The sequence below is a fragment of the Globicephala melas genome, chromosome 2, assembly GCF_963455315.2.
Source record: "Globicephala melas chromosome 2, mGloMel1.2, whole genome shotgun sequence".
NCBI lineage: Eukaryota > Metazoa > Chordata > Mammalia > Artiodactyla > Delphinidae > Globicephala > Globicephala melas.
The window spans coordinates 91,262,169-91,287,117 of record NC_083315.2 but is presented as its reverse complement, the minus strand read 5'-3'; the positions used below and the strand labels follow the sequence as shown (position 1 = coordinate 91,287,117).

Below are 24,949 nucleotides of genomic sequence, written 5' to 3'. Positions count from 1 at the left end.
GATTTCACTAATGAAGCTATCCCATCTTGAAATTTTCTTTGTGGGAATTTAAAAAATTTTTTGATTACTAAATTTACTTTAATTAAATGTCTATTCAGATTTTCCATTTCTTCTTGAGTCAGTTTCAGTAGTTTGTATCTTTTTAGGAACTTGTCCATTTCATCTGAGTTACCTAATTGTTGGCATGTAGTTCATAATATTCATTTATTTTTTTTCTTTTTCATAGATGTAAATATCTGAAGTTAAAACTTTCCCTCTGAGCACTGCTTTAGTTGTATCCCACAAGTTGTGAGATATATATAGATATAGACATAGATATAGATATATATCTGTATATAATATTTGCTTTATAGTAATTTTGAAATTTCAGTTTGTATTTCTTCTTTACCCAATTGTTAAGAGTTTTTCAAAACTTTTTGGTAGAAAGGCCGTGTTTTCTGATTTTGTTATTTTTTTTAAGGGAACTTTATTTTTATTTATTCATTTTTGGCTGCATTGGGTCTTCGTTGCTGTGTGGGCTTTCTTGAGTTGCAGCGAGTGGGGGTGTGTCTTCACCCCCCTTTTTTTATTTGCAGCGAGTGGGGGTGTGTCTTCATTACGGTGTGTAGGCTTCTCATTATGGTGGCTTCTCTTGTTGCGGAGCATGGGCTCTAGGCACAACAGGCTTCACTAGCTATGGCACAAGGGCACAGTAGTTGTGGCTCGCAGGCTCTAGAGCACAGGCTCAGTAGTTGTGGTGCACAGGCTTAGCTGTTCCGCGGCATGTGGGATCTTCCCAGACCAGGGCTCAGACCCGTGTCCCCTGCATTGGCAGGTGCATTCTTCTTTTTTTTTTTTTTGGCAGGTGCATTCTTAACCGCTGTGCCACCAGGGAAGCCCTGTTACTAATTTTTAAGTTTGCCATGTGTTGAGAGAATGTATGATTTCAGAGAAAGTAAAATTTCTTTTTTTTATATTTGAGGGTTTTGGTCATGAATATTCCATTGGCTTCTAAAAATCTTGTTTATCTTCTTTGTGGTCTGTGTTTTCCTTGCTTTGGGGGTATATATGTGTCTTCTTTCTGGTAATTTGGAAGCCTTTTTTTTTTCCTTTCTTTTCTTTTCATCATTACTTTTGTATATTTAAATAGTCTTTATTTCTTGATTTAGCAGTTTTCTTTTCACCCTGGCTGTAAAACATGAGGAAATCAGTGTATTTCCACCTTCTCTCATTTTTTCTCATTACCTTTTGTTACGGTATTTCTATACTATTTACAGTGTTTGTATTCAGAGTTCTAGTTCTCGTGCTAGATCAAATGGACTCTGCTCATTTGCAGTTCTTTGGTGTACATTCTTTTTTCTACCCTAGTAATTCTTCTTGTAATTTCTTCAAGAAAGACTCAAGCGCACTATATTCTCTAGGTTCTCTGAGTTCATATTTGAAAATGTTTATTGCCACTTAAATGAAAGAATATCTGTAATTAAATACCTAGAAGCAGGATTGCTAGGTGTCAAAGGATATATGTATTTTTAATTTAAAATATGTGATGAATATTTTCAAAATATACCTATTTACACTCTCAAATAACAATATATAAGTGCCTACTTACCCACATTTCTGCTTAACAGTGTTTATTAAGGGTTTTTTCCTTCAATCTTTGTGAATCTTATAGGCATAAAATAGTATTTCATTTTAGTTTTAATTTGCAATTCTCTTGTGTCTGAGATGGAGTGCCTTTTCAGATATTTAAGAGCCCTTTGGCTTTTTGCTCTGCCTGCCAGTGTACTGGGTCCATTTCTGTTAGGTTCTTTTGTTTTTGGTGGCCTTTCCTTATATTAAGACAGTTATCCTTTTGCCATTTGAGAGGCCAGTGGGTTTTTTTCCCAGTTGTTTTTATGATATGTTAATCTAGTTTTTATCAGTCTTTTCTTTCATGGCCTCTGGAGTTTGTGCCCTGTTTAGGAAGGCATTTCTGCACTATGAGATCATTAAATTTTTAAAAAAATTTTCTCATAGTATTATTAAATTCTCCCCCACCCTGTATATTTTTGAGCCACAAAGCATAAGTAATTTGTTTTGGCAAGATGTGTGAAATGGGTCTGATGTAACCTTTTCTTCAGACGGTGACCCTGTCGTCTCACAATATTTATTGATTAATCCACACATATTTACTTTTGGAAGTCATCAGTATAGCACTGGGAACAGATGGGATCACAGAGGAGTATATTATAGAGCGAGAAGAGGGCCTAGGCCCGAGTCTTGAAAGAATCCCAATAAATCAACTTATGTTTGGGGAAGATGAGCCAACAAAAGAAACTGGGAAGGAACACCCAGAGAGACAGAAAGCCAAGATCCCAGGGATTCAGGAAGCAAGTGAAAGGGAGATGCTCAGTTAAGATGAGGACTGGGACCTGTTCACCACATCCAGGCACATGGATCTAGCAAAGGCTAGATTTGAGTGCATTCAGAAGGGTATAAGAGGTGGGAGATGGCAAACGGTGACAGTCATTTCAAGTTTATCTGTAAAGGACAAAAGAGCAAAGATGCCTGTAGAGGAAAGTTTTTAAAGGTGGGAGAAATTTTTGCATGCTTAAATGCTGATATGAAGAATCTAGTGAAGAAGGAGAGGTGGAGGCAATAAGTGAAGAAAGAGATCAGTAGTGAAAGGTTCTTGAGAAGGTGGCACAAAAATCTGCCTGAAGTAGGAGAGACCACTTGGATGCTGCAGCAGGAAGAAAGGACGTAGGGATGGAGACAGAATATCTTTGTTCACTTTTTTTTAAAAGTAACACTAGGTTAGGAACCGATGATAGAGGTAGGATAGTGGATGCCTGTTAGATCCAGCAGAGGTCAAGGGTCATGTCATTGAGAAGCTGCTTGTAGTAAAGGTGTGGTGGCTGTATTGCAAATCGAGAGGATCATCCCCATTTGGTTCCAAATTAGGACCTTTGGCTCAGCTGCTGTACCTGGGGCTGGGACCCAGGGTCAAGCTTTTCTCACAGCCCGTCACTTTTCTTCCCCATCCCACCTCCCACCTCCCAGTTGGGCTTTGTTTGCTGCCCACATTAAACAGAGCTCCAGCCATGGCCTCATTCCTGTTGCTGCAGTGGCGCAGAGGGCCCCCCCACTCACTGACCCCTGGTACCCCATCGTCTCAGGTCCCAGTTCATTCTGATTCCTGTTGGAACTCTCCTACAAGCAACCTTGAGCGTGTGGCTTGAAGGGCAAGGAAACTCTCCAGGGGACTGGTTTCTATTGCGGTTGACTTCTCAAGGGCATCCAGCAGGGAACACCTTTTCACTTGAGCCTTTATGTTGAAAGCTGTTTGGTGCTGTTCAGAGGCAGAGGAGATAATTCTGCACTGGCTTTCTGGTGCTCTGCTCTCTCCCTGCCTCTGCTCTGGTCCTGAGCATCTTCTCTTCTGCAGGGGGACACAAACTTGCCTGATTCCAGAGACTCCTGGATAGGGGAGGTGTGGGGCCGCTCTGCAGTGAGGAACAGTCAGCTGAACCTGGCCGGCTCTGCCTGGAAAACCTCAGCCTGCAGTGAGTGGTGGGGCAGAGCTACCTACCTGGTGTGGGGACTTTGGGGCTGAGGTCTGCTAGATCCTAGGGAGCCATTGTCCCTCAGGAGGAGGGACATTATTATTGAAGGAGGCCGTTGCTGCCCTGAGGCCCTGATGCTCATGCCGTCTCAAGAGTCTCCACCTGTTCATTGTAGGCCGCAGAGCCTCCTTGGGCAGTTGCTGCTGTTCTCCGTACAGTCTGTCCAGCCTGGGGACCTCCTTCTCCTCCTCCTCCAAGGATTTGGCCAAGCACATCGTGGACATCTCTATGGCTGATGTGAGGTTTCCTGTAGCCGACTCTGCTGGGTGGGGAGGAAGAAAGAGGAGGGAAGGAACAGGGCAGATGAAGGCTTCTTCAGCAGCTCTCTATCTTTACAAAAGTGGGGAATTCAGTAAATGCTGGCCTGAGGGACTAATCCAAGAGTCTGCTTTGTATGAACTGTGCCCACTAATCTGGGTGTGGTCACTGTGTCCCCAGGTAATGGCTGCTTGCTCAGATAATCTGAACCACCTCTTCAGCTGCCAGGCAGCAGCTGGCTGGAAGTAAGTTCCCTTGCACAGTGTCTTCTCCCTGTGGCCCTGCTCGCCTTCTCTCCTTTCCCTTCTCCACCCTGGCTTCCTTGAGTCCTTCACTGTGAGCTCTTCCGGTGACTCTAGAACCCAGCTTTCATCCCCTCCTCTTCCCCACCCTTGGTGTCTCCCCCAGCCATCAGGGCGAGGAGCAGGACGTGCATCTGTACTACAAGGTGTTTTCTTCTACTCGGCATGGCTTTCTGGGGGCTGGCGTGGTGTCCCAGCCACTGTCTCACGTGTGGGCAGCTGTGAGTGACCCCACCTTGTGGCCACTGTACCACAAGCCCATCCAGACAGCGAGGCTGCATCAGCGGGTGACCAACAGCATCAGCCTGGGTGAGCCCAGGGGACAGAGGCAGCAGGGTCAGAGGCAGTGCTCTCAGGAGGCTGGGTACTCAGCTAGGTCCAGTGGGGTGTCAGGCTGTGGAATGATGGGGTGTCACAGGGTAGAACCCGGTCTGTCCATGTACCTTCTGACTTCCTGCATCCCTGCCCCTCCAGTGTATTTGGTGTGCAATACCACCCTGTGTGCACTGAAACAGCCACGGGATTTCTGTTGTGTCTGCGTGGAAGCCAAAGAGGTGCCTGCCTTGCTGGTGGTAAAGATGTGGGAGGAACTTGGACTGGCGTGTTGTGAGAAGCAATCTTTGTGGGCATCAGGTCCTCTGGGGGAAGGAGGGCAAGTTGGGCCAGGGTGGGGGTGAAGGCTGGCCCAGTGTTGCCTTCCACGGTACTGACTGCACTGGAGCCTGTCCCCGTTTGTCCCTGTCCCTCCCATATCACGTAGGCTGAACTCACATTGCTCTGTTTCCAGGGGCAACTGTCTATCATGGCAGCTCAGTCTGTGTATGATGCGTCCATGCCGAGACCCAGCAGGGAGATGGTCCGAGGGGAGATCCTGCCCAGTGCCTGGATCCTGCAGCCCCTCACTGTGGAAGGGAAGGAGATCACCAGAGTCATCTACTTGGCCCAGGTGATCCACCTTGTGCAGCTGGCCTCACAGCATGCCTTGATTTGACCCCAGCCCCATGGGAGCTTTCTGTATAGCTGTTCAACATCCTTCAGTACCCAGGATCTGTGGCCTGAGAGCTGGAGACTCAAGGGTTTCTTGGGTCACGAATCAGTGGGAATCAGGAAGGAATGAGGCAGAGTTGATCAACCTTCTTCTGAAGCTGCTCTTACCAGAGCCTGGCGGCCTACATCCTCTGGCTGTTCCCAGGGTCCTCAGGAGATAGATGAGTCATTGTGAGGCAGAGCAGCACCCTCAGTTCCCTGACGTGACCTTTTGTCATTGGGAAGTGAAGCTTTTGCCTAGATCTGAACAGCAGAGCACAGGGCTGTAGACAGTTCAGTTCAGAGCCTCTCCAATCACAGCAACCTGGGGTGGCTGCTTATGGCTGAAGTGTGCCCCGGTGCACTCTCCTGGGTCTGTCTGCACCTTTAACTCTTCCCTTTCTGGTTTATTTCAGGTAGAACTTGGTGCTCCAGGATTCCCCCCTCAGCTCCTAAGCTCCTTCATCAAACAGCAGCCGCTGGTTATAGCCAGACTGGCTTCCTTCCTTGGTAGTTAGCATCTCACGGTCAAGATGGTGCTCCAGGACACCCCAGGGATGCTGGGGCAGCTCTTGTTACTCTCTGTATCCTGATGTTAAGAAGAGCCGAGGCTACCTGCTGTGGCCAACTGGGCAGACAGCACTCATCCGTGAGTTGCCAGCGAAACCTAGTCAGTACTTGGTCACAGCTGGCACCTCTGCAGAGCGCGGGGGCCTGAGCTCCCAGCTGTCCAGAGTGAATGAAGCTCAACTCACCTTTTTGGATTTCTCACCTTTTTTGCCCGTCTCTGGGACCCTATGGCATACAGGCCACTCAAGGATCAGGACTGGACACAGCCAGCAGAGCTGGGAGCCTGCAGTGCTCTGACATGGTGCTTACTTAGTTCGGCGCAGCCCTGGGGCTGGTAGGGAAGCAGGAGCCATTGGCCAAGACTCTGCTCAGAATGTGCTCCAGCAGTCAGCTCCACTGTGGGATGGGGTGTTAGGAAACAGAAAACGGTTTAAAAAAACAGCTGCACAAACCAGAACACTGATTTAGAATTGTTTCTCCTCCCTGAATTTTTACAAAATGCTTTATTATTAATTTTTGCTTTGCCGCCCCTCTTCCTTTCCCTCACAGGAGAAGACAATTGTTTGGGTCTTGGCCCCAGTAAGGAGTATAGAGTAATGCTCTGTCATGGAGCCACCACTCCAGAGCTCAGAAGAATGGGAAGACCACTGTAGAAACTGGCTGGATAGATTTGGGGTTAGGGTGGGGGCCTAGCTCTTTGAGGAGGGCTTGGGGTGGTGCGTGGGCATCTCTCATTTCAGAGATGAAAAACTGTCTTTTGAAGACAAGAGGGAAGATAACGGACCTCCTGGAAGGAGGTAAGTGATTTGTTAGGAGGAAGCACAATTCCATTCCTTACCTCACTCAGAGATTTGGTCCCAGCCTTGAGCACTCCACGCACTGCTGTAGCCCCTTCTATTCTAGGATGGGATGGAGAATGGGTTCAGTTTTCTTGTAACTTAGCCTGGCTGAACTCGAGCTTTGAATATTCTGTATGGTTACCTGAAGTGTAGGGGTCGGAGAGATTCTCAGCTTCAGTTCTGGTGCCCAGAGTCTTTGGTGGAAGAGGGCGACCATATGGGGATTGAGAAGATGTGGTAAAAGGTAAATTTCTGTATAGTACAGAAGAGGTTTATTTTTCTAAAAGTATCTGCAGGATTTTGTTTTTCTCTTACCTCAGATTAAGTTATTTATATATTATTGAAGGTTTTTTTTTTTGATTGCTTTTAAACTTATTTTTCTGGTTAATTTTTTTGGTTACACTTGATATATTTAACACCCTATTTATGTACTCCCATCTCTCTTCACATGAATCTCTAAGACCACTGATTGAAAAGTGCAGAACACTTGCAAATTAAAAGTCCAATGTGTACTTTTATTCAGTGAAGATTATCCTGGGATAGTCTAAGTGTGTCGTTTGGGCTCAGAATTCAGCCTGGTGATTGTGATGGCAGTAACTACTCATGGCCCAGTTTCAGGCTATATAGTTTACACATGTGTATTGAGTGTTTCCCATGAGCTCAGCACCGCTTCGCACATAAAGAGCAACCAGGTAAGTTGCCCAGCTACGGCCAGCTGTAGCCCAGACATGAACGTGAGGGAGGATTCCAGAACAGATTCCACTGCCACACTCAACGGTGACCACAGACCCCTGGAAGGAAGCTCTTTAACAGGTATGCACCTCTAGGGCTTCTGAGGTAGAGCCAGCAATGGGAATCCGAACGGTGGTTAGCCTGGAGGTGACTGTATCCCCTAAACTAGAGAAGCCACAAGCCAGGCATGTGAGTCAGCAAATCTAAAGAACATTAACTGAGGCTGATCTTACAGTAAAATGCAGAGGTGGTAAGGATAATCCAGGGACCTGACTCCAAATGATCAAGGAGAAGTCAGGTTTTGGTTACGACAGGTGGTTCTCAGACTTTATTGTGCTTCTGAATCACCCGAAGGACTTGTTACACCCCAGGCTGGCCCCCACCCTAGAGTTTCTGATTTAGAAGAGTGGAGAGGGGCCCACATATTTGTATTTCTAGGAAGTTGCAGGTGATGATGAGGCTGCTGGTCTGGGGACCACACTTTGAAAACCACTGATACTGGTAGAGAGCAGGTCTATGGAAAACAACATAAATACTAATGAGTTCACTAGTTCGTTAGCTGCTTGTCTCTGTAATTCCTTTCTTATCTTACTGCCTGCCTAAAGTAAACCCTTAAGGTTCACACAGGCCAGCGTTGTTTCCTGAATTGGGCCTGTGCGGTTTAACTAAGTGGGCTTTAAACTCAGCATCCTTGGGGCTTCAGGCTTTCCTCTTTCCTCCATGCTTGCCTGCCTGTCCCACCTCACATGGAGCTGGGTGTCTGAAGTAGCTGGGTGTCTGCTTACCTCGGGGCTCAGCTTCCTGGGGCAGTGCTTTCGTTCAGCCACACCTGATGGGTGCAGAAAGATAAAATATTTCTTAAAACTGTTTTGGTTCCCAAGCATTCAGAACTTCCAGAATTTGCTATAGTATAAATTGGATTTAAAGGACAAATGAAGAGACGAAGAAAAAAAGGTTCAGATGCAAAAACTTATTGATTAGGATGAGCTGAGGGGAAGGGATGATCACTGCCTGACTGCGCAGAAGCATGATTACAAAGTGGTGAGACACACCCCCATTTTTAACTTTCTGTGCTGATGGGACCTACTGTAAGGGCTCCCAACTGGCTTTACTAAAGTCATACAGCAGACCTCTTTAGACCCAGAGCATCTTACCCTTCCGTGGGTTGGAGACCTCTTTGACAGCTGGGAACTTTTCTCCTAAGAAATACACACATATGCACAGACAGATTTTGCAAGCCACTTCAAGAGGGTTCACTGAGTACCCTCGCCTTCCCCTGACAGAGACTGAATCTCTGCGCACACTGCCAAAGTAGAAAAACCATGAATTTTAGAAGAGTGAATTTAATGCGCCTTATCAAGGTAGTGCTTGCTTAGTCAAAATTGGTGCATTTATAGACACGTAGAATGCTTTTGTTCTGAGCCAAATCAAACACCCCCAGCCCCCCAAGAAGCAAGCATCACAAGTGGGCAGTATCTGGTGAGTAGATACTTCACACATCCTAAACCTTTAAAGGAGTTGAACGAAGTCAATACTGTTGGCAGTGGCTTAACAAGGGCCCCAGGCTCTCTGGCCTGCAGGGTCTCACATGATGGAATATTTAGGCATTGCTAAGTGGCCAACCAATGGGACAGCTCCTGTCAATGCCCACCTCCAAGCCCACCTGAGACTTTGCAGCCTTCTACAGGGACGAGTAAGGTGAAAATAACTAGACATGAAGCCCTTGGTAAAGAAAACAGTTTATTTTAAAAACCTCTAATGTTCTGCCCGTGCTTGGCCCCTGGATGGAGCTAGAGTCAAAAGTTACTACCTGCACGGGACTGAAGGCAGGTGGGGTGCAAGGTAAAAGGCAGGTTTCTGTTGGGCGAGCCCCACATTTGTTGTACGTTTTTAAGGAGATGGCAGTCCAGCTCCTGGTGGTAAGAAAATGTAGACTCCCAAGATTCATGTTTAACTTTACTCACAAGTTAAGCAGAAGTCACTTCCCTCTGTCAGTCATGATTTCCCAAACCACAAAGCTCTAAGAGATGCTGGGACAGCAGCAAGTGGGGCTTGAATCTTGTGCCGACAAGCCCCCACACATCATTTCATAATAAATGCCAACTCTTCTCCAGGACTGGAGTCTCTAGGTTCTTCCACCATAATCCTGAATCGGGTGACCCCCTCCTGCTTCCTTTAGGACTTGGGATGGTGAGCCCACAGTCACGGGAATGCCAGGCTGCCACTCTCTTCCTTTGCATGTGAGCAGGAAGCCTGATGACAGACTGAGCTACTTCCACACCAGCAAGGGTCAGGGTGGGCACTTGGGGTGGCTCTGGGGCCTCCTCCTGAGGCACAGTCAGGCTGGGTTCCAGCGCTCTGGCGAGATGCCCAAGGTAGGGCCGCTTCCCAGCCCTAGCTCTGGGCCAGCACAGTCCCCCGGTTTGGCTGCACCAGCTCACAAGCTCTTAGCTGAGGTTGTGGCACATGGGGTTCAGCTAGAAACAGGTTGAACAGTGTTGCTAATTCTTCAGAAAAATCCTGGAATAAGCAGAAAGATGACAGAAAAGGCAGACACACAGTTCTAGATTGTTCAATTCACTCTTTTTACTAAAAATCAATCCCAAATATCAAGCCCTAGCTAACCAGACAACCTATCTTATTTTTTCCCCAACTGCCTTCTACCTGGAAATGGACTTGGAAACCCTTGTCCCATTAGTACTCTAGGATGCTCAAGTTCCAGCAGGGAGAGTGAACTCTAATGGAAAGCTCAAAACCACTAATGAGTACTTAATATGCACATTATTTCATCTTGAAGAACCCCAGGAGGTCTAAATTATTCCCATTTTATGAATGAAGAAACTAAAATTACTTTGTCCCAAATCACAATAACATCAAGGACTAGCTGAGATTAAAATCCAGGTTATTCTGATTTTGAAAACCCACACTTGGGAATTCCCTGGTGGTCCAGTGGTTAGGACTCGGCGCTTTCACTGCTGGGGCCCAGGTTCCATCCCTGGTTGTGGAACTAAGATCCCACCAGCCATGTGGCATGGCCAAAAAAAAAAACAAACCCACAAACCGCACACTCACTATGCCATAAACAAACTATCTGCCCCTTCCATCTTCCCTTCCTCCGTGGACACAGTCCTTCATACAATAGATACTTAAATATGAAAGAGGACCCCCAGAGCAGCCACTTCATTTCAGGGTGGTCCTCAAGAAATCTGACAAAATCCACTGAGCTTTGGGAAGATCCTAAGAATGCGAGGCCCCATCACTTGCCCCCTTTCAGGATAAAAGCGACATATGACACCTGTTCTCTCTCCAGGTAAAAGGAGACGAGGACTCCTTACCCTTGGCCACTGGGCCTCATGGAGGCTGCCTAGGCAGGTCTCTATCTCCATCCGTCCCATCAGACCTTTCTCTACCAGCTCCCGGAGCAAGAACAGCAGCAGGTCCCACTGCAACACACACAGAGGAAGAGGTCAGGGTGGCTAGGAGGACTGCACAGTGACCTTGATACAAAGGGCAGAGCTGCTGAGGGAGGAGGGGGAGACGAGCCGAGACTAAGGGAGTCTGAGCACGGAAGAAAAGATAAGCACAGCCTCAGCAAAGGGGGACTAAACCAGCTAATAACATTTGGGGTGGGGATGGTAGGAGTAACACGACTGCAGAGGCTTCTCAGAAGCCCACTTGCCCCCCTCCCCCCACCTCTCTGGCTCACCTCCCTCGGCCGAGTGGCTGCCAGAAGCCCCACGTTTCTTGGCCTCAGCAGCAGCTGCAGCGGAACCGGCACTTGAAAGTCCTCCTTCCACAGGGAAACCAGCATGAGCAGGAGCCTTCGAGCCTGCCCTCTCTCCAGCTGCTGCTGTGCCGGGGGCCCTAGGACAGGAATTTGATCTGCAACTATGGGGAGAGAGGAATGCCAAGCTCTAAGAAATGGAGGCAGGGTCACGTGGCCCTGGGAGGACACAGAGTAGAAAAAAGCTGTTTTCTAATCTTGCTTGTACCCCACCCTGAGAACTGGGGGATCCGGCAAGAGAGTGATGTGATAAAAAGGAGCCATACCAACGAGGGATGCTAACTCCACAGAGCACTTTGCCAGATGCTGCTCAGCAGGTGGGCACAGGAACTGGGGGAAAAATGGGGAGACCTTGGACATTAGCACCATCCTTAGAGCAGCAGCCCCAAGCCAATGCAGCTCTGATTATTACGCGCTGGACAAGGATACATAAGAAGAGCATCTCGTCGTGTCTCACCTGGCGACACCGCAGCATCTGGCCCAGCTGGCCTAGAAGCTGCTCCAGATGCTCTGGGGAAACTCCCTCCTCAGAGTCCCGGGGCCCCACGGCCAAAGAGAGCACATCCTGCAGAGAGGGGTGGAAGCAGAGTAAGGCTTCGTGCCAGGCCAGGGCCAAGGAGGCCACAGAGAATGTGGCTTGGGATGGGGATCAGCCAGTGGAAAGAGGCAGAAGGAAAAGGAAGACAGGGCCCTGGGGTGAAGTAATTGGCAAAGGTGCCCTTAGACTTGGGGCTTGGGCAGGACAGCACAGCTGGGAGAAGCAACCAGGTGGACAACAAAGGAACAGATGGAGCAGGTAAGCCAAGGGACAACGCGCTGCCAGAGAGCTCAAGAGATGGCACTCATCTTGGGACAGTCATACCTAGCCAATTCCCAGACAGCATCTTATTCTGAAAGCATTCAGGGGAACTGTCCTGTCGTGTACATGTCGTACTATTTTCTGTCCCTCATGATTCTCTGTTCATCTTAGGAGAGTCGAGGTTTCAGTACAGAAATCCTCTGCATGTTGAAAACCAGTAGCTAATGGCTGCTGAGAGTTTTCTTCTCCCTCTTACTCTTCTAATTTTAGTCTTTTTTTTTTTTTTTCGGTACGCGGGCCTCTCAGTGTTGTGGCCTCTCCCACCGCGAAGCACAGGCTCCGGATGTGCAGGCTCAGCGGCCATGGCTCACGGGCCCAGCCGCTCCGCGGCATGTGGGATCTTCCCGGACTGGGGCACAAACCCGTGTTCCCTGCATCGGCAGGTGGACTCTCAACCACTGTGCCACCAGGGAAGCCCTTTAGTCATTCCTTTTTAGTCCCTATTCCAAATCTTTATTCTCACACTACTACCCCAGATCTGGGTCACTAGTTTAGGACTCTGCCCCAATCACTCAATTCTGCTGCTGGAGGACTAAAGCAGCCCAACAATTCGTAAATGAACAAGCGTGGCTGCGTTCCAATAAAACTTTATTTACGAAAACAAGCAGCAGGCTGGATTTGGCCCACAGGTTGTCAGCTGACTCCTGCTCTAGACAGTACCAAAAAATGTTTTTTCTCAAATTAAGAGCATTGATAGATTATTCTTATTGCCTGTAACTAAACAAGCATCACCTCCCACATAGGAGAACACTTCTGAAACCATATCCCAATACTGCGATGACTGTTCCTTAGAGACTTCCTAGTGCACTGGACAGCCATTCCCTATCCCACTCCCATCATCATCTGTATAACGTGTACTCAGTCAACAATTTTCACATCTACCCCTTTCCCTTTCACCCTTTTGGGTGATTCAAGTACAGAAGTCAGAGAACAGCAGTTACAAAAACCGTTCAATTCAGTTCTGCCCTACCTAATCCCATTCAGTAACAAAATGGGAACTAGCTGGACAACACAGAAAGCTGCCACACAAATACTAGAGTTGAGGGAGAGAGGAGGGAGACTAGGAAAAGAGCAGGGAGAGGGAGGAGGGGAGCCGAAGGGAGTAGGGAGCTGTGTACTTTTATCTCGGAGATGAGGTGGGAGGGGAGGGGAGCATGGTGCTCACAGGCACGGGAGCAGCCCCTCCGCTCCCCCCGGGCAGCTGGCTCAGGACCCTGGGCTCGAAGCATGCGACTCACAGCCGCTTTCACCTCCCTTCTGATCAGCGCTGCAAGTCAGAGGGAGGACAGAAAAGGGGTCATCAAAGCAGCCCTGCACAGGCTCACCATGCCAACCCATGCCCTTCCCTGTTACCAGCTGGCTCTGAGTCCTATCTCCCCCACATGGCCTCCAACTTCCTGCCAGTCCACTTTTGAAAAACTTGGTCAGCTGCTCCCCCTCCCTGGACCTTACCTGTGACATTGGCTGACAACCAAGCACAGGCTTTCTCTGTTGCAAGCCCCACAGCAATGTTCTCTGCACTGCTCAGAACCTGTGACACAGAAGTTCTGAGTCAGGGGCAAGTTAGGACAATGACGAATGCCCAAGTCCAGGAGTGACCCACCTGCCACCAGAAGCCTCACACATACAACCCCGCAGCACTCCTCTCCCACCACCAACCGCCCAGCCCGCTAACCCCAGGACTCCTTCCTACGTACAGCTGCCGGGGTCTCCTCAGGGAGCAATGCCCTCACGGCACCAGGGCTCTTCTTTTGGCAGAACCTGAAAGGAGACAGAGGTCAGTGATGTCTAGATGCGTCAGCCTGGCTCACAGAAGGAAACGCCCCGAGTGCAGCAGTCGCCCGAGCTGGAAGGGCTCTGCCTCAGGGGAAGGCACCCTCAGCTCTCCGGCCCCACCCCAGATGCCCTTCCAATTCAGCTCTGGACTCTGGGCCCTAAAACCTCTAAAAACCAAGATAAGAGCCTACAGAGCAGGCAAAAACACAAAAAAAGCAGGGTGGGGAGAGGACCAATAAAGGATGAGTATAAAAGAGGAAAAAGGGACAGGAAAGTAAAACTAAGAGGAGAGTGGAGATGAGAGGATTCAAACAGACTGGCGTCTTACTCCCGCCCCTGGGTCAATGCCTGGGCCCCGTGAGGGCACAGCCGGGAACACAAGATCTCCAACAGTTGGGCTGGATCTCCCCCTTCCTGTCCCTGCGTCACCAGCTGCTCTTGAAGAAGCGACTCTGCCTGGCGCACCAGATCTGCCACCAGCGTGGCCCTGCAGTAGGAACAGCAAGGTTTTGAGGTAGTTGGAAAGCGTGAATCAGAAAGGGGCTGCAACTTCAAGGAAACCTGGTCAGAACTAACTTGAAAGAACGTCAGTCAGCAATTTTAGCCTCCCCCCGTCCCACCTGGCCCTTGTCCTCTATCACCCGCTCCCCCGCCGCCCCTCAGCTGACTTTCCTCAGTTTGGCAACAAGGTGTTATAAAGGGGAAAATTGTAAGGAAATGAGACAGGGGACCCTCAACACCTCCATTCCCAATCCCAACTTATCCTCACTTGATATGCTTGACACAGTTCGAGCCGATTCTCTCTGCCACGAACTCCACGGTCCTGCGCAGGGAGGGTGGCTGGTTGTGGAAAAAGGCTTGAGCCAGCTGTGCCTGTTGGGAGGAGGGGGCAGGGCAGTGAAGGGTCTGCTTTCCTTTCTCCACTGCACAGGCCCCCCGCCTCTGCCCTGCCCCCTACCTGCAGCCCTTGGGTGGTCCGGGGAGGCTGGGCTCCCAGGCCGGTGGTGGTGGTGGTGGGGGTGATTTTCCTGACGAAGCCCCCACTCCGTCCACTGCTTCCTGATACCCAGGAGGCGAGCAGTTTGCGGAGCTCTCCTGCATCAGAGAAGCCCAAGTGTTTAAGTTCCAGAACCGTCCCACCCTCCCCAGCATCTTGACTTTTAAGCATTTAGGGAATAGAAGGACTGAGGCACCAGGGAGCGCCTAAGAACAGAACAATGTACTGGGGCGCTGCGCCCACAGGGTGCCTTTTGGGTACTCATGAAGGGACAGGCCAAGGACCAAAGACCCTCTGAGGGGAGACCAGTATCCTCACCAATATAGGGGCAGCAAGTGTAGAGCAGGTGCTGGTCCACCACAGGCATGCTGTCCTGGGGGAGAGAACAGGCCAGTGTTGGGAAGGCAGGCTTCCCTTCCTCCCCAGTGTGCCAGAAACATAAAAGTCTTATATAAAAGACTTCAGTCTATTCTGGCTTGTCTCCTGCTGGGCCCTACCGGGCAGCCTGCCTCCTTTACTCTTGTGCTTCCCATGGCTCTGGCTTGACCCCCAACACTCACCAAGCCATGCTCTGAAGCTACTGTGTCCACCTCAAAGGCATCCAACTGACCCTCTTCCAGAAAGAACAGGTCCTCAGGGACTGTAGGAATCTGGCAAGAGATTAGGGCAGTGCAAGTCAGCACTTCAGAGATTCGTCACACCTCCTACCTCATGGTTCCAGGGTTTAGACATCAGGTTCAAAGCCACCTTCCTCTGAAACTATGGCAATCCCTACCCCTCCTCTGAACCTTCACCTTCTGGCCCCACCCTTGTTCAGACTCATACATCCTCCCTTTCCCTGTCTTCAGCCACAGTAGTCACCCCCTTCTCCAACCTGGACCCTCACTCCACCAACCTGGAAAAGCCAGCCCAGGACAGCCAGCAGCAGCAGCTTGTTCAGGAAACACATCTCCCCTTCACTCTCCTTTGACAAGACCAAGCTCCTAAAATGTAAATGAGGGTGTGAATGGAGTCTGTGCAAAGAGAGAAATGGAATACAGTAACAGAAAGCTATCACTGGCAAGGTACTTCTCAAAAACAGACCTAAAAGGGACTGCTGTTGTACAATAAACCAGGTCTCATCACCCCACCCAGATCTGTACTCCCTTCTGAGCTGGGCCACAGTAGGAATAGAAAAGGGCCAATCAAAGTGCAAATATTCAATAACTGCCCACTGTCTTTCCTTGTGGATCAAGGCCTGGCCTCTTCCCTGAGGGTCAGTTACGGCTACGGTACCACACAGGAAGCACAGGCTGCTTGACCCTCTTCATAAATGGCAGCCTCAGCAATGTTCTCCCCACACCCTTTTCTCAAGCCTGCTCTCTCTCTACTCACCGATGCAGGTGCAGCAGGAGAGTGAAGATGCTGCGGTAATAGTCCAGCATGGGGACGATGTGGTCAGCCAGGGAAAGGAACTCCACCAGCCAGGGCACCGTGAGCACTGCTCGCCGGGCCCGCAGCCCCTGCTGCAGCAGAGCCCGCACATCCAGGACCGGGGGCACCTGGCAGGGCCAGTGTCAGTCAGTGGGTGGGTCAGTCCCAGGGGCTGGGGGAAGCCTTCTAACGCCATTGCCTTGAAGCTCCTCCCAGCTCCCTTCTTACCAGAGCCCCCAATCACCTGGCTCCTCAGGGCCAGAATGGTGTCCTGGAGCTCACGGGTCGGGGGTGGTTCGGGCCCCCGGTATGGCAGGAAAGCCACAAAGCCCAGGAATTTAGCCAGAAGCCTCAGGCTGAGCAGCACCACAGCAAACTGCCTCCGTTCACCCTGCAGGGCATCAAGAAGGAAAAGGTCCCAAGCGTAAGGCTTCTAGAACAAAACCAAATCTGTGGGACTTCTCTGGTGGTCCAGTGGTTGAGACTTCGCCTTTCAATGCAGGGGGTGCAGGTTCGATCCCTGGTCAGGGAGCTAAGATCCCGCATGTCTCACAGCCAAAAAACCAAAACATAAAACACAAGCAATATTGTAACAAATTCAATATAGACTTTAGAAATGGTCCACATCAAAAAAAATCTTAAAAAAAAAAAAAAACCAGATCTGTTACAGATTTCTTCTTGAAAATACCCTTTCCCCCCTAGGTCAGAACCCCATCATCTCCCTCTGCTTTCTAACCTGCCAGTCCACGTCTGATTCCCCGTCTTCATCACTGGGCTCAGGCTGAGGCAGGGCAAGGCTGTTGAGCTCCCGGATCTTCAAACTCAGGCTATCCATGAGATGCTGATTAAACTGGAAGCTATGAAGAGGAGGGGGAAATAAAGGTACTGGAAGAAGTGTTGGAAGGACCAGAATAGAGAAGAGGTACTCCAGATAGAAAGGCTCAGCAGGGTAGACAGAGGAGGCCAATGAGGTTATGGGTGAAAGAATGAGAAGGGAAATGGATGCAGGAAGTGTGAATTAGAAGGAGCCCAGGCAACACCCAGTCCCACCCTGTTATATTCCAGACAAAGGAGAGAAAACGCTGCCCTTCTGTGAACACAAACCTCTTCTGGCCTCTGCCCCCACTCTCTGTAAGACAGGAGACCTTTACCTGCTGGCACTCAAGATGAAGTCCCTGAAGAAGCCCTGACAGCCTGGGAAGGTGGGGGGTGGGCAGGGCCCCCCACTGCTCTGAGGGGCCACAAGCCGTTCCTGCAGGCGCCGCAACCGCCCCAGCTTGTCAGCTCCAAGCATATTTAACACATCTGGAGCCTCGCCCAAGACAGTGCCCCCAGCACCACCAGGACTCTGACACATCTGGGGCAGGGGGAGGAAGAGAGAAATCAAAAAACCAGTGAGTTTTTCTGGAAAGAAGGACTGAACAAAATGAGGAGGAAGCGATGAACCCTGTATCATGTGCCACAGATATGTTTTTTGAGGTCTGGATTATATTCTTATTTTTATAGGTGAAGAAACGGAACCTGTGAGATTCAACATCTGCCTAGGGTCACAAGAGCTAGGATTTGAAACCAGACCTGAGTCCTAACCCTGTGCTCTTTCTACCACAGCACAAATCAAGGGCAAGAAAGTAGCGAGGTGCTGAAGGAAGGCCAGGAGAGCCGGGTGTCTGAGGAGGCCTGGGGAGGCAGGAGGTGCAGGGCATGGGAGAGAGCGCTCCGCCTCCTCGAGCTGGCTTCCTGAGTTTCAACCACCACCCAAAGAACAGAACTCTTGTTCAATCTCCAGCCAAGGACCTGCCTGCTTGCCTGCCCTATCCCAAAGTGCCAGCCATTACTTGGCTGCCTATAATACATACTGTCCACTGTAGATTAATCAGTCTCCCGCTAGGGCTATTACCTGGAGAAGTTGTTTTTGGAAAAGTCGAACAAAATGGCTGTGGCTGCAGGCTGCAGAGAGTTGACTCATCATGGCTCTGAGGAATAAGAGGCAGGGATGGAGTGTGATGGAAGGAGGAAGAGGGAGAGAAAGATCTGAGAGAACAAGCCAACCCTTGGGCCTTTCAGCCCTTTACCAGGGGCTTGAGCAGACCTCTGCCAGAGCTGGCTGGCACAAGGCTATGGGAAAAGGTAAGGGACACTCTCCTCAGCCCCAAGACCCCTCAAAGCTAGAAATACACTTAACCAAACATGAAATAATACCACCCCTCTCATCTTCAGTCTACACTGAATGCCAGTGAGCTTCATGACCAACGTGGACAAGAGAATATTTTTTCTGTATGCTAGTTATCTAGCTATGCAAAGTTATCCGTATTGTCAAATGAGATGATGAAGAAAATGGAGGTCGGAAAGGGTCTAAAACTTGGGCCAAAACTCAAGCAACCTGAAATAAGAGCATTCCACTTTTTCAAGCATTTGCAATCACAGAGCAAGTATGAGTGATTTCTGAGTGGAAGGAGCTGGAGAAACAAATCGCTTTTTTTTTTTTTTTGCAGTACGCGGGCCTCTCACTGTTGTGGCCTCTCCCGTTGCGGAGCACAGGCTCCGGACGCGCAGGCTCAGCGGCCATGGCTCACGGGCCCAGCCGCTCCACGGCATGTGGGATCTTCCCGGACCGGGGCCCGAACCCGTGTCCCCTGCATCGGCAGGCGGACTCTCAACCACTGCGCCACCAGGGAAGCCCGACAAATCGCTTTTGAGTAGAGGCAGAGATGGCAGTAACTGAAGAGATTAAGGAGGATAGAAGAAAACAGCTTTGCCCTGGAAGGACAAAGCCTTCCTTCAATCAGCTACCCAAGCACCACTAAGCTGCTCACTACTGGAAGCAAGAAAGACAAGGTGACCGGTGTATGAGCACATACCTGATCCTGCTGCCCAAGCCCTTCTCAAAATCCCAGCCAGGCTCTTCATGGCGATCTTCCCACTCTCGAAGCACCTCATAAAACACATCCCTGACAGACACATAAGAATGTCCAATCAACTGAAGCACAGCTGGCCTAACTCATTCTCAGGAGTGCCTTCCCTAGCTCAGAAGAACTGAGGACAGGACTATCCACAGCCCCGTTCCTTATCCTCTCCAGGGTTCTCTATGTGATAATGCTACAGACCCGGTAGCAGTATACCACATGCTTCACATACTTCTGTGGGCAGTTAAAGTTGATCTGGCACTCTCGTCTGAGAATCCAGTGACTAGAGTCATACACTTGCGAGAAGGCTGCTAAGGTCAGAGGTTCAAGTCCATGGGCATGAACAGAATGAGGCTAAGTGGCCCTTATGATGTTTGCCAGGAAGGGCCTGGTAGTGCTAAACTACCACCTGTTAGTGTCAAACTCCTAGTTTCTATGAAAATGACACAGACTGCCTATCCCAGAGAAAATCCTGCTTCATCCCCTTCCCCCAAAGTTCCCTTTTCTTATCACCTCTGTTTTTTAAAAGTATGAAAGGCTCGATCACTGGAGAAGTTGGCACGATTGTCAGTTTCTGGCTGAAAGGAGACAGCTTGTGCAGAAGGTGGCATCGCCAGAGAGACCTAAAACATGGCAGTGACAATTAGGGACTGAAGCTGGCAGAGTTCATGCTCAGAAAACTTCATCCCCATTCCAGTGCAAATGACACTACAGTGATGTGAGCTGGGCTGCCTGAGTTATGAGACCAGAAAGGGTCAGGTCCAGGCTAGTAGATGTCTAAGATAGGGTCACTACCTTGGCAACACTGCCCTCGTAGGCAGCTCGCAGGTGGCCTTGCAGAACTGGTGAGAAGCACAGTAGCCGTTCATTCTCAGCCAACAGCTTCAAGGTCCCTTTGTCCAGGTGGGAAAGAACGCTACAGGGACAAGAGCACAAATGACCAAGAATGGGACAGACTGAAAATAGGAAGCTGGCACCTGCACACCACACAGCGTGTTACCTGGAGCATGGAGCAGGTACATGAAGAAAAGTCATGGGCAAAGGATTAAAGATGGAGGCAAAGGGGAAGGAAATAAGAGAGACCTAATGGAGCAGCGAACAAGAGAGCAAGGCAGAAACATTAGATAAACCCAAAGGTCAGCTACCAAGACCACCGGGGGCAGTTTGATTCTTTCAAGGGCTAAATTCATAGCCTTGACACAAAATTGAAGGTTACGTGTAGGAAAAGGTCCAGGGTCACACTACACCTGTGTTAAGCACAAGCATGTACCCCAAGTAACAAGAGAACCAAGTGGACAATGGGAATAAGGCTCAAATGCCTCTGCTGGGGAAACTCACTGAAACTGATGCTCCAAAACCTGCACTGCAAAGAAGACACAATCATGGACACTCTGGAACAGAGGGCTTTCCAGGGAATCTAGAAGCACAGTACCAAGTTGTTGGCTAAGAATGATTTCATTTCCAGACCCCATTTCTAAAAAAGAGGCTTGTTCACCAACCTACGGCTCCTGGATTTGGTTCAAGGTCACTGTCCTTGGCAGCCACCATCCTCCGGGCGGTAAGGAGCTGAAGGACGAAGAAAAGCTCCAAGAAGAGGTTTGGTACCAGGTTTTCTAGATAAGAAAAGAAACTCCAGGGTATTGAACATCATTCAGAACCAAGGCTCAGTCCTACATGCTTTATCAATTCTTTTCACCTGTGGTTCTACAAGTATCTCCATTGCAGGGCCTTTTGCTCTCACTCACCTGCAATGCATGAAGAGTAGACAAGGGCTACCAGCTCCAGACGCTCACGGGAGGATACTCTGGCAGGGTCAGCGGGTTCAGCTGTGAGGTTTCCTGTTCGGCTGGGGTGAGGACATCCTGATTCTGGGGTGGGACAGGCGGGAGCAGGTGACTGCTGCAGCAGCTTAGAGCTATGGGGAAAGAAATGTCGTGTACAGTCAGCCTGCCTTCCCCTCCACAGCTATACTCAGGTTCCTCAAAGAGACATCCACAGACCAGGAAACAGACCCAGGGTTCCCAGGGGACAAATCAATCACAGAGAAAAGCCCTGCCAATCCCCCACAGAGGCAGCTGACATCCCAGGGAGCAGCAAGGCCATACCGCTCCTTCCTGAGCATCTCCCGCTCCTCTTGCAGACTTCTGCACCCTGGGGAAAGGCTATGGCCCCAAGGGCTAGTGTCCAGGACTGAGGGTTGGGAACTGGGGACAGAGTTGATTGGGGGTGAGGTGAAGCAAGTCTTGGGCTTGGAGAGTGACCGCTCTTCGCTCACCGGAGTTGGGTTGATCCTGCGTGAAGGCTTGGTCCTGCTGAGGAGTAGCCACAGGTTTTTCTGATATTCCTTTCTTCAAGCATCTCGCCCTCCACCACCACCTCCACCACAACAGCCTGGACCCCCTGCAAAATGCCCCTCACCACTATAGTTATCTCATCCCCAACCTTCTAGCCATTACCATGCTTTACTACAGAGCACCCAGCCTTAGTTTATTAACTCCCCTAGTAGAGCCTTCGTGCCACCCATCTCCCGGTTAAGGGCTGATTCTCACCCTGCAGAGTCGGGGGGAACCGAGCCTACGGGAGGGAATTCCTCCAGGTTGCTGAGGTTTGGCGGATCAGAGCGCGCGAGGCTGGGGCTGCCGGGGCTGCCAGAGCTCTTGGGCCTCCGGCCCCCGGCCCAGGGCAGGCTCTCCCCGCTGACCCCCTCCTCCAGGGCCCCGGGACCGCGGCCTCCTCGCTCACGGGCCGGCCCCGGGCCCCGCCTCCTGCCCCCACGGCGGGCCGAAGGGGCCTCAGCGGCGGTGGGGCTCGAAGGCTCGGTCGGAGGGAAGAGCTGGCTGCGCGCCCCGCGGCCACCCCGCGGCGGGCCCCCGGGTCTCCCTGGCAAGGCTGCCGAGGAGCCCGAGGCCTTGGCGGGGGTTGGGGGGCCCTGCGGGAGGACGCGGCTGCTCTGTTCCCTCAGGAAGTTCAGCAGGAATGGCACGAATTCCTTCCGCAGCGGCCGAAGTGAGATCAGCGCGGCCGCCTCCCCGGGGTCATCCTGAGGGAGAAGCAGCGAAGGGCGAGAGGGTCAGCTGCCAGCCCGGGGCCGCAAGCAGCCGGGGCCGCAGGGCGCGCTGAGGGGTGGGCGGCCGGGGGTAGCGGCCCCTAGCTGGAGCGCACTCGGCCCGGGCTGACAGCCAGGCACCCTAGAGGAAGAGAACGAGAGGGGTGGTATCTCCCGCGCGAAGGAGATTCGGGCCAGCCTGGGGGCGTGTCGGCGCTGTTACCTCCGAACTCTGGGCGCTGCGCGCGATCCACCGCACAGCGGCTGCGACCGACAGCTCCTCTCGCAGCAACGACTCCAAAACGGCCGCCATCCCGGTCCAGGCGCTCGGAGGCGATTGCGCAGGCGCAGGCGCCGGCGCGCCACAGGCGCCCGGGGGGCGGGGCGACCGTTGGGCCGCGGGGTGTAGAGGGCGGGACCAGGGCGGTGGGGCGGGACCAGGGCGGGACCGAGACCGAGACCTGGGCCGGCGGCAGCGGCGCTTCAGCAGGCTGAGGCTCCGCCCAGGCTTTGGCTCAAGGCCGCGGATGGGTCCGCGGTTCCCGACAAGAGGTACGGTGGTCCCCCAAGTGCAGCGCACCACTATCGGTGAGGCCCGGCCCCGGCAGCTCTGGCCCGAAGGCGACCTGCCGGGACTCGGGGACGCGGCGGGGGAAACCAAGGGCCCGGGAGAGCGGCCGGACGGTAAAGGTGAACGATTCTCCAGAAAAGATGCCTATATTTTCTACGATAAGCACATTCTTTTCTTTCAAGAGTCTTTCTAGGTTCAGTCGTCACCACCCTAAAGAAGTTAGGCAAGGTCAAAATGAAGTTAAGCTAACTTTATCCTTTCTCAAAAGCTGAGTCTCCTGCCCATGCGGTACCAATGGTTTTCCCCACTCACCATCAACTGATCATTTAAGACTTTAAGACAGAATTCTTGCAGGGGGGCTTTTTAGGACCCTCAGCCCACAACCCTTAAAGTGCCTCCGCCCATCCTGCACATAGAATAGCCTAGTCTGTATCCCTTATACATTACACAAGGTTAATATGTGAGCTACTTTGCAGTTGAGAAGTTAACAGGCATATACATAATTAGCTTCTGGGAGCTTGAGTTATTTCTTAATTTCTCTTATTTCGAAAAACATCAGTCACCTCTTTGGATGTTGCTGCTCACTGAGAAATCAAGACAGGGAACCAGGCAGAGAAAAACAAATGGCACTAACATTCCAGGCCAGACCAAATCAGGAAGGGTGAAGCAGTGCCCATGTGAATGCCTCCTGAGAGTTCCCCTGGTTCAAAGGAAGGTGGAAAGGAGAGAATGGTGGGAAGCACAAATCACTCCAGTGCTACAGGGACATTTCCTACAGAGAAGGAAAAAGAACCCCTGGTTTTTATCTGCAGGGATTGTGAACGCCTAGTTTCTATTCAGTCCAGTGTTTCTTTTTCTAGGTCACTTCTGGATGCGGTACTGCATTTATAGAACACTTTCTACTCCCTGTTGATCTTGTAACCTCTGGTGCATTCAATAACTTTATCAGAAAAATAATATTTCCCACCTTTGAAATCCAAACCACCACACAAATAGAACTAGAGTTTGCATGCGGAATGAATATTTTATTACTAGATTATAAAAATAAAATACAAAATAATTTTAAAACAGAACTTAAAACACTGTACAAAGCTTTAATATGATACAAATGGGAAAATTAAATAAATAATTACACTTTTATGTACAGATGGCCTATACAAAAGCACTCCATGTTTCTGCCAATACTCTATGTCCTTGGTTGCCTGAGCAAAAATGCATAAAGAGGGCTGCTTGGAAGGGAAATGGATACAATACCTTTGAAGGTATTTCAAAGAGCAATTCTCATCACTCTGATTTCATGAAGAGGAGAAGAAAGGGAGAAAACTATGAAATTGTTAAATTACTCTAACTTACTGGTCTTGCTCGACAAGAGAGAGTTCTTCTGGTTTGTGATTCCATCTGATTTAAGAGCTGCCAATAGTTCAGAACTTTCAAGAATTATATCTAATTCAAAGCTAGGTGTTTCCCAACTCCCTCTTTTTTCCTAAAAGCTGTGAACTTGTATGTAAATGGCCCAGTGAAATTCAGCACTTGGTTATTTTAGGAAAGGAGTCAGAAGAGGGGGGGACCACGAACTGTGCATGAGAAATGAGGGAGCTCAAGCCTGGGTCATCTGTTATTTTCTTTACTCAGTTCATCCAATCCAATTTCAGAGCCCCAAGTGGCACAGTGTTACATTTCCTTTAGCTTCCTATCTTTGTATCTCTGAATGCTTTTTACCTTAGTGAACTAACTTACCTAACTGGTGAATAGTTTAAAAAGAAAAAAATCCCAAGGGCTTCCCCCTCCCTGGTTTGATCCCTAAAATAAATCACATTCAAGCTCTGGTAGGTTTGTTTATCCCTTGTGGATGAGAGAAGAACACCCAGACAGACCCCAGGTATGGTGAAGTGCCGTGCATGAATTTTTAAGGATTTAAACTGTATATTTTAAGAGGGAAAAAAAGCAACATATGGCAATGGTAGTCTATACAAAAATTTGGTCTACCTAGTGTTTTTAACAGGGTGAGTGAACACTTATGTACACAATATGAGACAATATTAAACTACTGAAAAGATAGATAAAATATCCTATCGTTAGTGTGTAAAATTATATCATCAGCAAATTCTATAGTCACGTGGGCTCAAAGGTCTGCCTCACTGAATCCTATTCTCTAGGTCAAGGAATCCAGAACCCCTGGCCCAGGGTATCTGAGAGATATGTCAGTATCATCAGTGATACATACTGTGCCCGTATCTGTCACTTCAATTAAAGAGGCAGATCTTGTTAAATTTCCACAGGGCAATGAAG

General features: G+C 49.9%; 2 protein-coding genes and 1 long non-coding RNA gene across 8 annotated transcripts in view; 1 reads left to right on the top strand and 2 right to left on the bottom strand.

Annotated features, from left to right (window-relative positions):
• Window positions 1-9,454, top strand: part of STARD9 (StAR related lipid transfer domain containing 9) — a 130,076-nt gene extending 120,622 nt beyond the window's left edge. Inside the window, exons 28-34 of the mRNA XM_060294406.2 lie at window positions 3,407-3,524; window positions 3,700-3,821; window positions 4,023-4,087; window positions 4,251-4,453; window positions 4,619-4,716; window positions 4,932-5,090; window positions 5,587-9,454. Coding sequence (XP_060150389.1) covers window positions 3,407-3,524; window positions 3,700-3,821; window positions 4,023-4,087; window positions 4,251-4,453; window positions 4,619-4,716; window positions 4,932-5,090; window positions 5,587-5,688 — 867 coding nt within the window. The 3' untranslated portion in view covers window positions 5,689-9,454. The remainder of the gene's footprint in view (window positions 1-3,406; window positions 3,525-3,699; window positions 3,822-4,022; window positions 4,088-4,250; window positions 4,454-4,618; window positions 4,717-4,931; window positions 5,091-5,586) is intronic.
• Window positions 965-7,299, bottom strand: LOC138842554 (uncharacterized). The gene is made up of 5 exons (XR_011377245.1): window positions 6,722-7,299; window positions 6,579-6,639; window positions 5,300-6,136; window positions 4,916-5,046; window positions 965-3,843 (listed from the first exon to the last, which is right to left on the bottom strand). It is a non-coding gene; the product is annotated as an uncharacterized lncRNA (long non-coding RNA).
• CDAN1 (codanin 1) lies at window positions 9,032-22,421 on the bottom strand. 6 transcript variants are annotated; one of them, XM_030842872.3, is made up of 28 exons: window positions 22,313-22,421; window positions 21,593-22,083; window positions 21,149-21,355; window positions 20,789-20,958; window positions 20,543-20,656; window positions 20,382-20,460; window positions 19,839-19,959; window positions 19,557-19,666; window positions 18,999-19,088; window positions 18,038-18,113; window positions 17,292-17,497; window positions 16,877-16,997; window positions 16,385-16,531; window positions 16,102-16,268; window positions 15,623-15,710; window positions 15,288-15,377; window positions 15,046-15,100; window positions 14,689-14,825; window positions 14,500-14,603; window positions 14,059-14,217; window positions 13,652-13,715; window positions 13,407-13,485; window positions 13,073-13,221; window positions 11,553-11,660; window positions 11,362-11,425; window positions 11,018-11,199; window positions 10,647-10,754; window positions 9,032-9,831 (listed from the first exon to the last, which is right to left on the bottom strand). In XM_030842872.3, exons 1-28 carry the CDS (start codon window positions 22,400-22,402, stop codon window positions 9,706-9,708), a joined length of 3,702 nt encoding a protein of 1,233 aa, XP_030698732.1. In that variant the 5' UTR covers window positions 22,403-22,421; the 3' UTR covers window positions 9,032-9,705. The 6 variants fall into 6 exon arrangements, 5 of the variants coding, with proteins under 5 accessions (XP_030698732.1, XP_060150391.1, XP_030698729.1 ...); XM_060294408.1 differs by having other exon boundaries at window positions 11,018-11,175; XM_030842869.2 differs by having other exon boundaries at window positions 21,149-21,352.
• Between the last annotated feature and the right edge of the window lie 2,528 nt (window positions 22,422-24,949).

Bases quoted from the DNA above. Each gene is read 5' to 3' on its own strand.
- CDAN1 (XM_030842872.3), bottom strand. From the start codon at position 22,402: ATGGCGGCCGTTTTGGAGTCGTTGCTGCGAGAGGAGCTGTCGGTCGCA. The intron at 20,959-21,148 runs GTATGGCCTTGC...CTTTCCCCATAG, and splicing joins GAGATGCTCAGGAAGGAGCG to CTCTAAGCTGCTGCAGCAGT. The intron at 15,101-15,287 runs GTGAGTGTTGGG...TCTCTCCCCCAG, and splicing joins TAGCTTCAGAGCATGGCTTG to GACAGCATGCCTGTGGTGGA.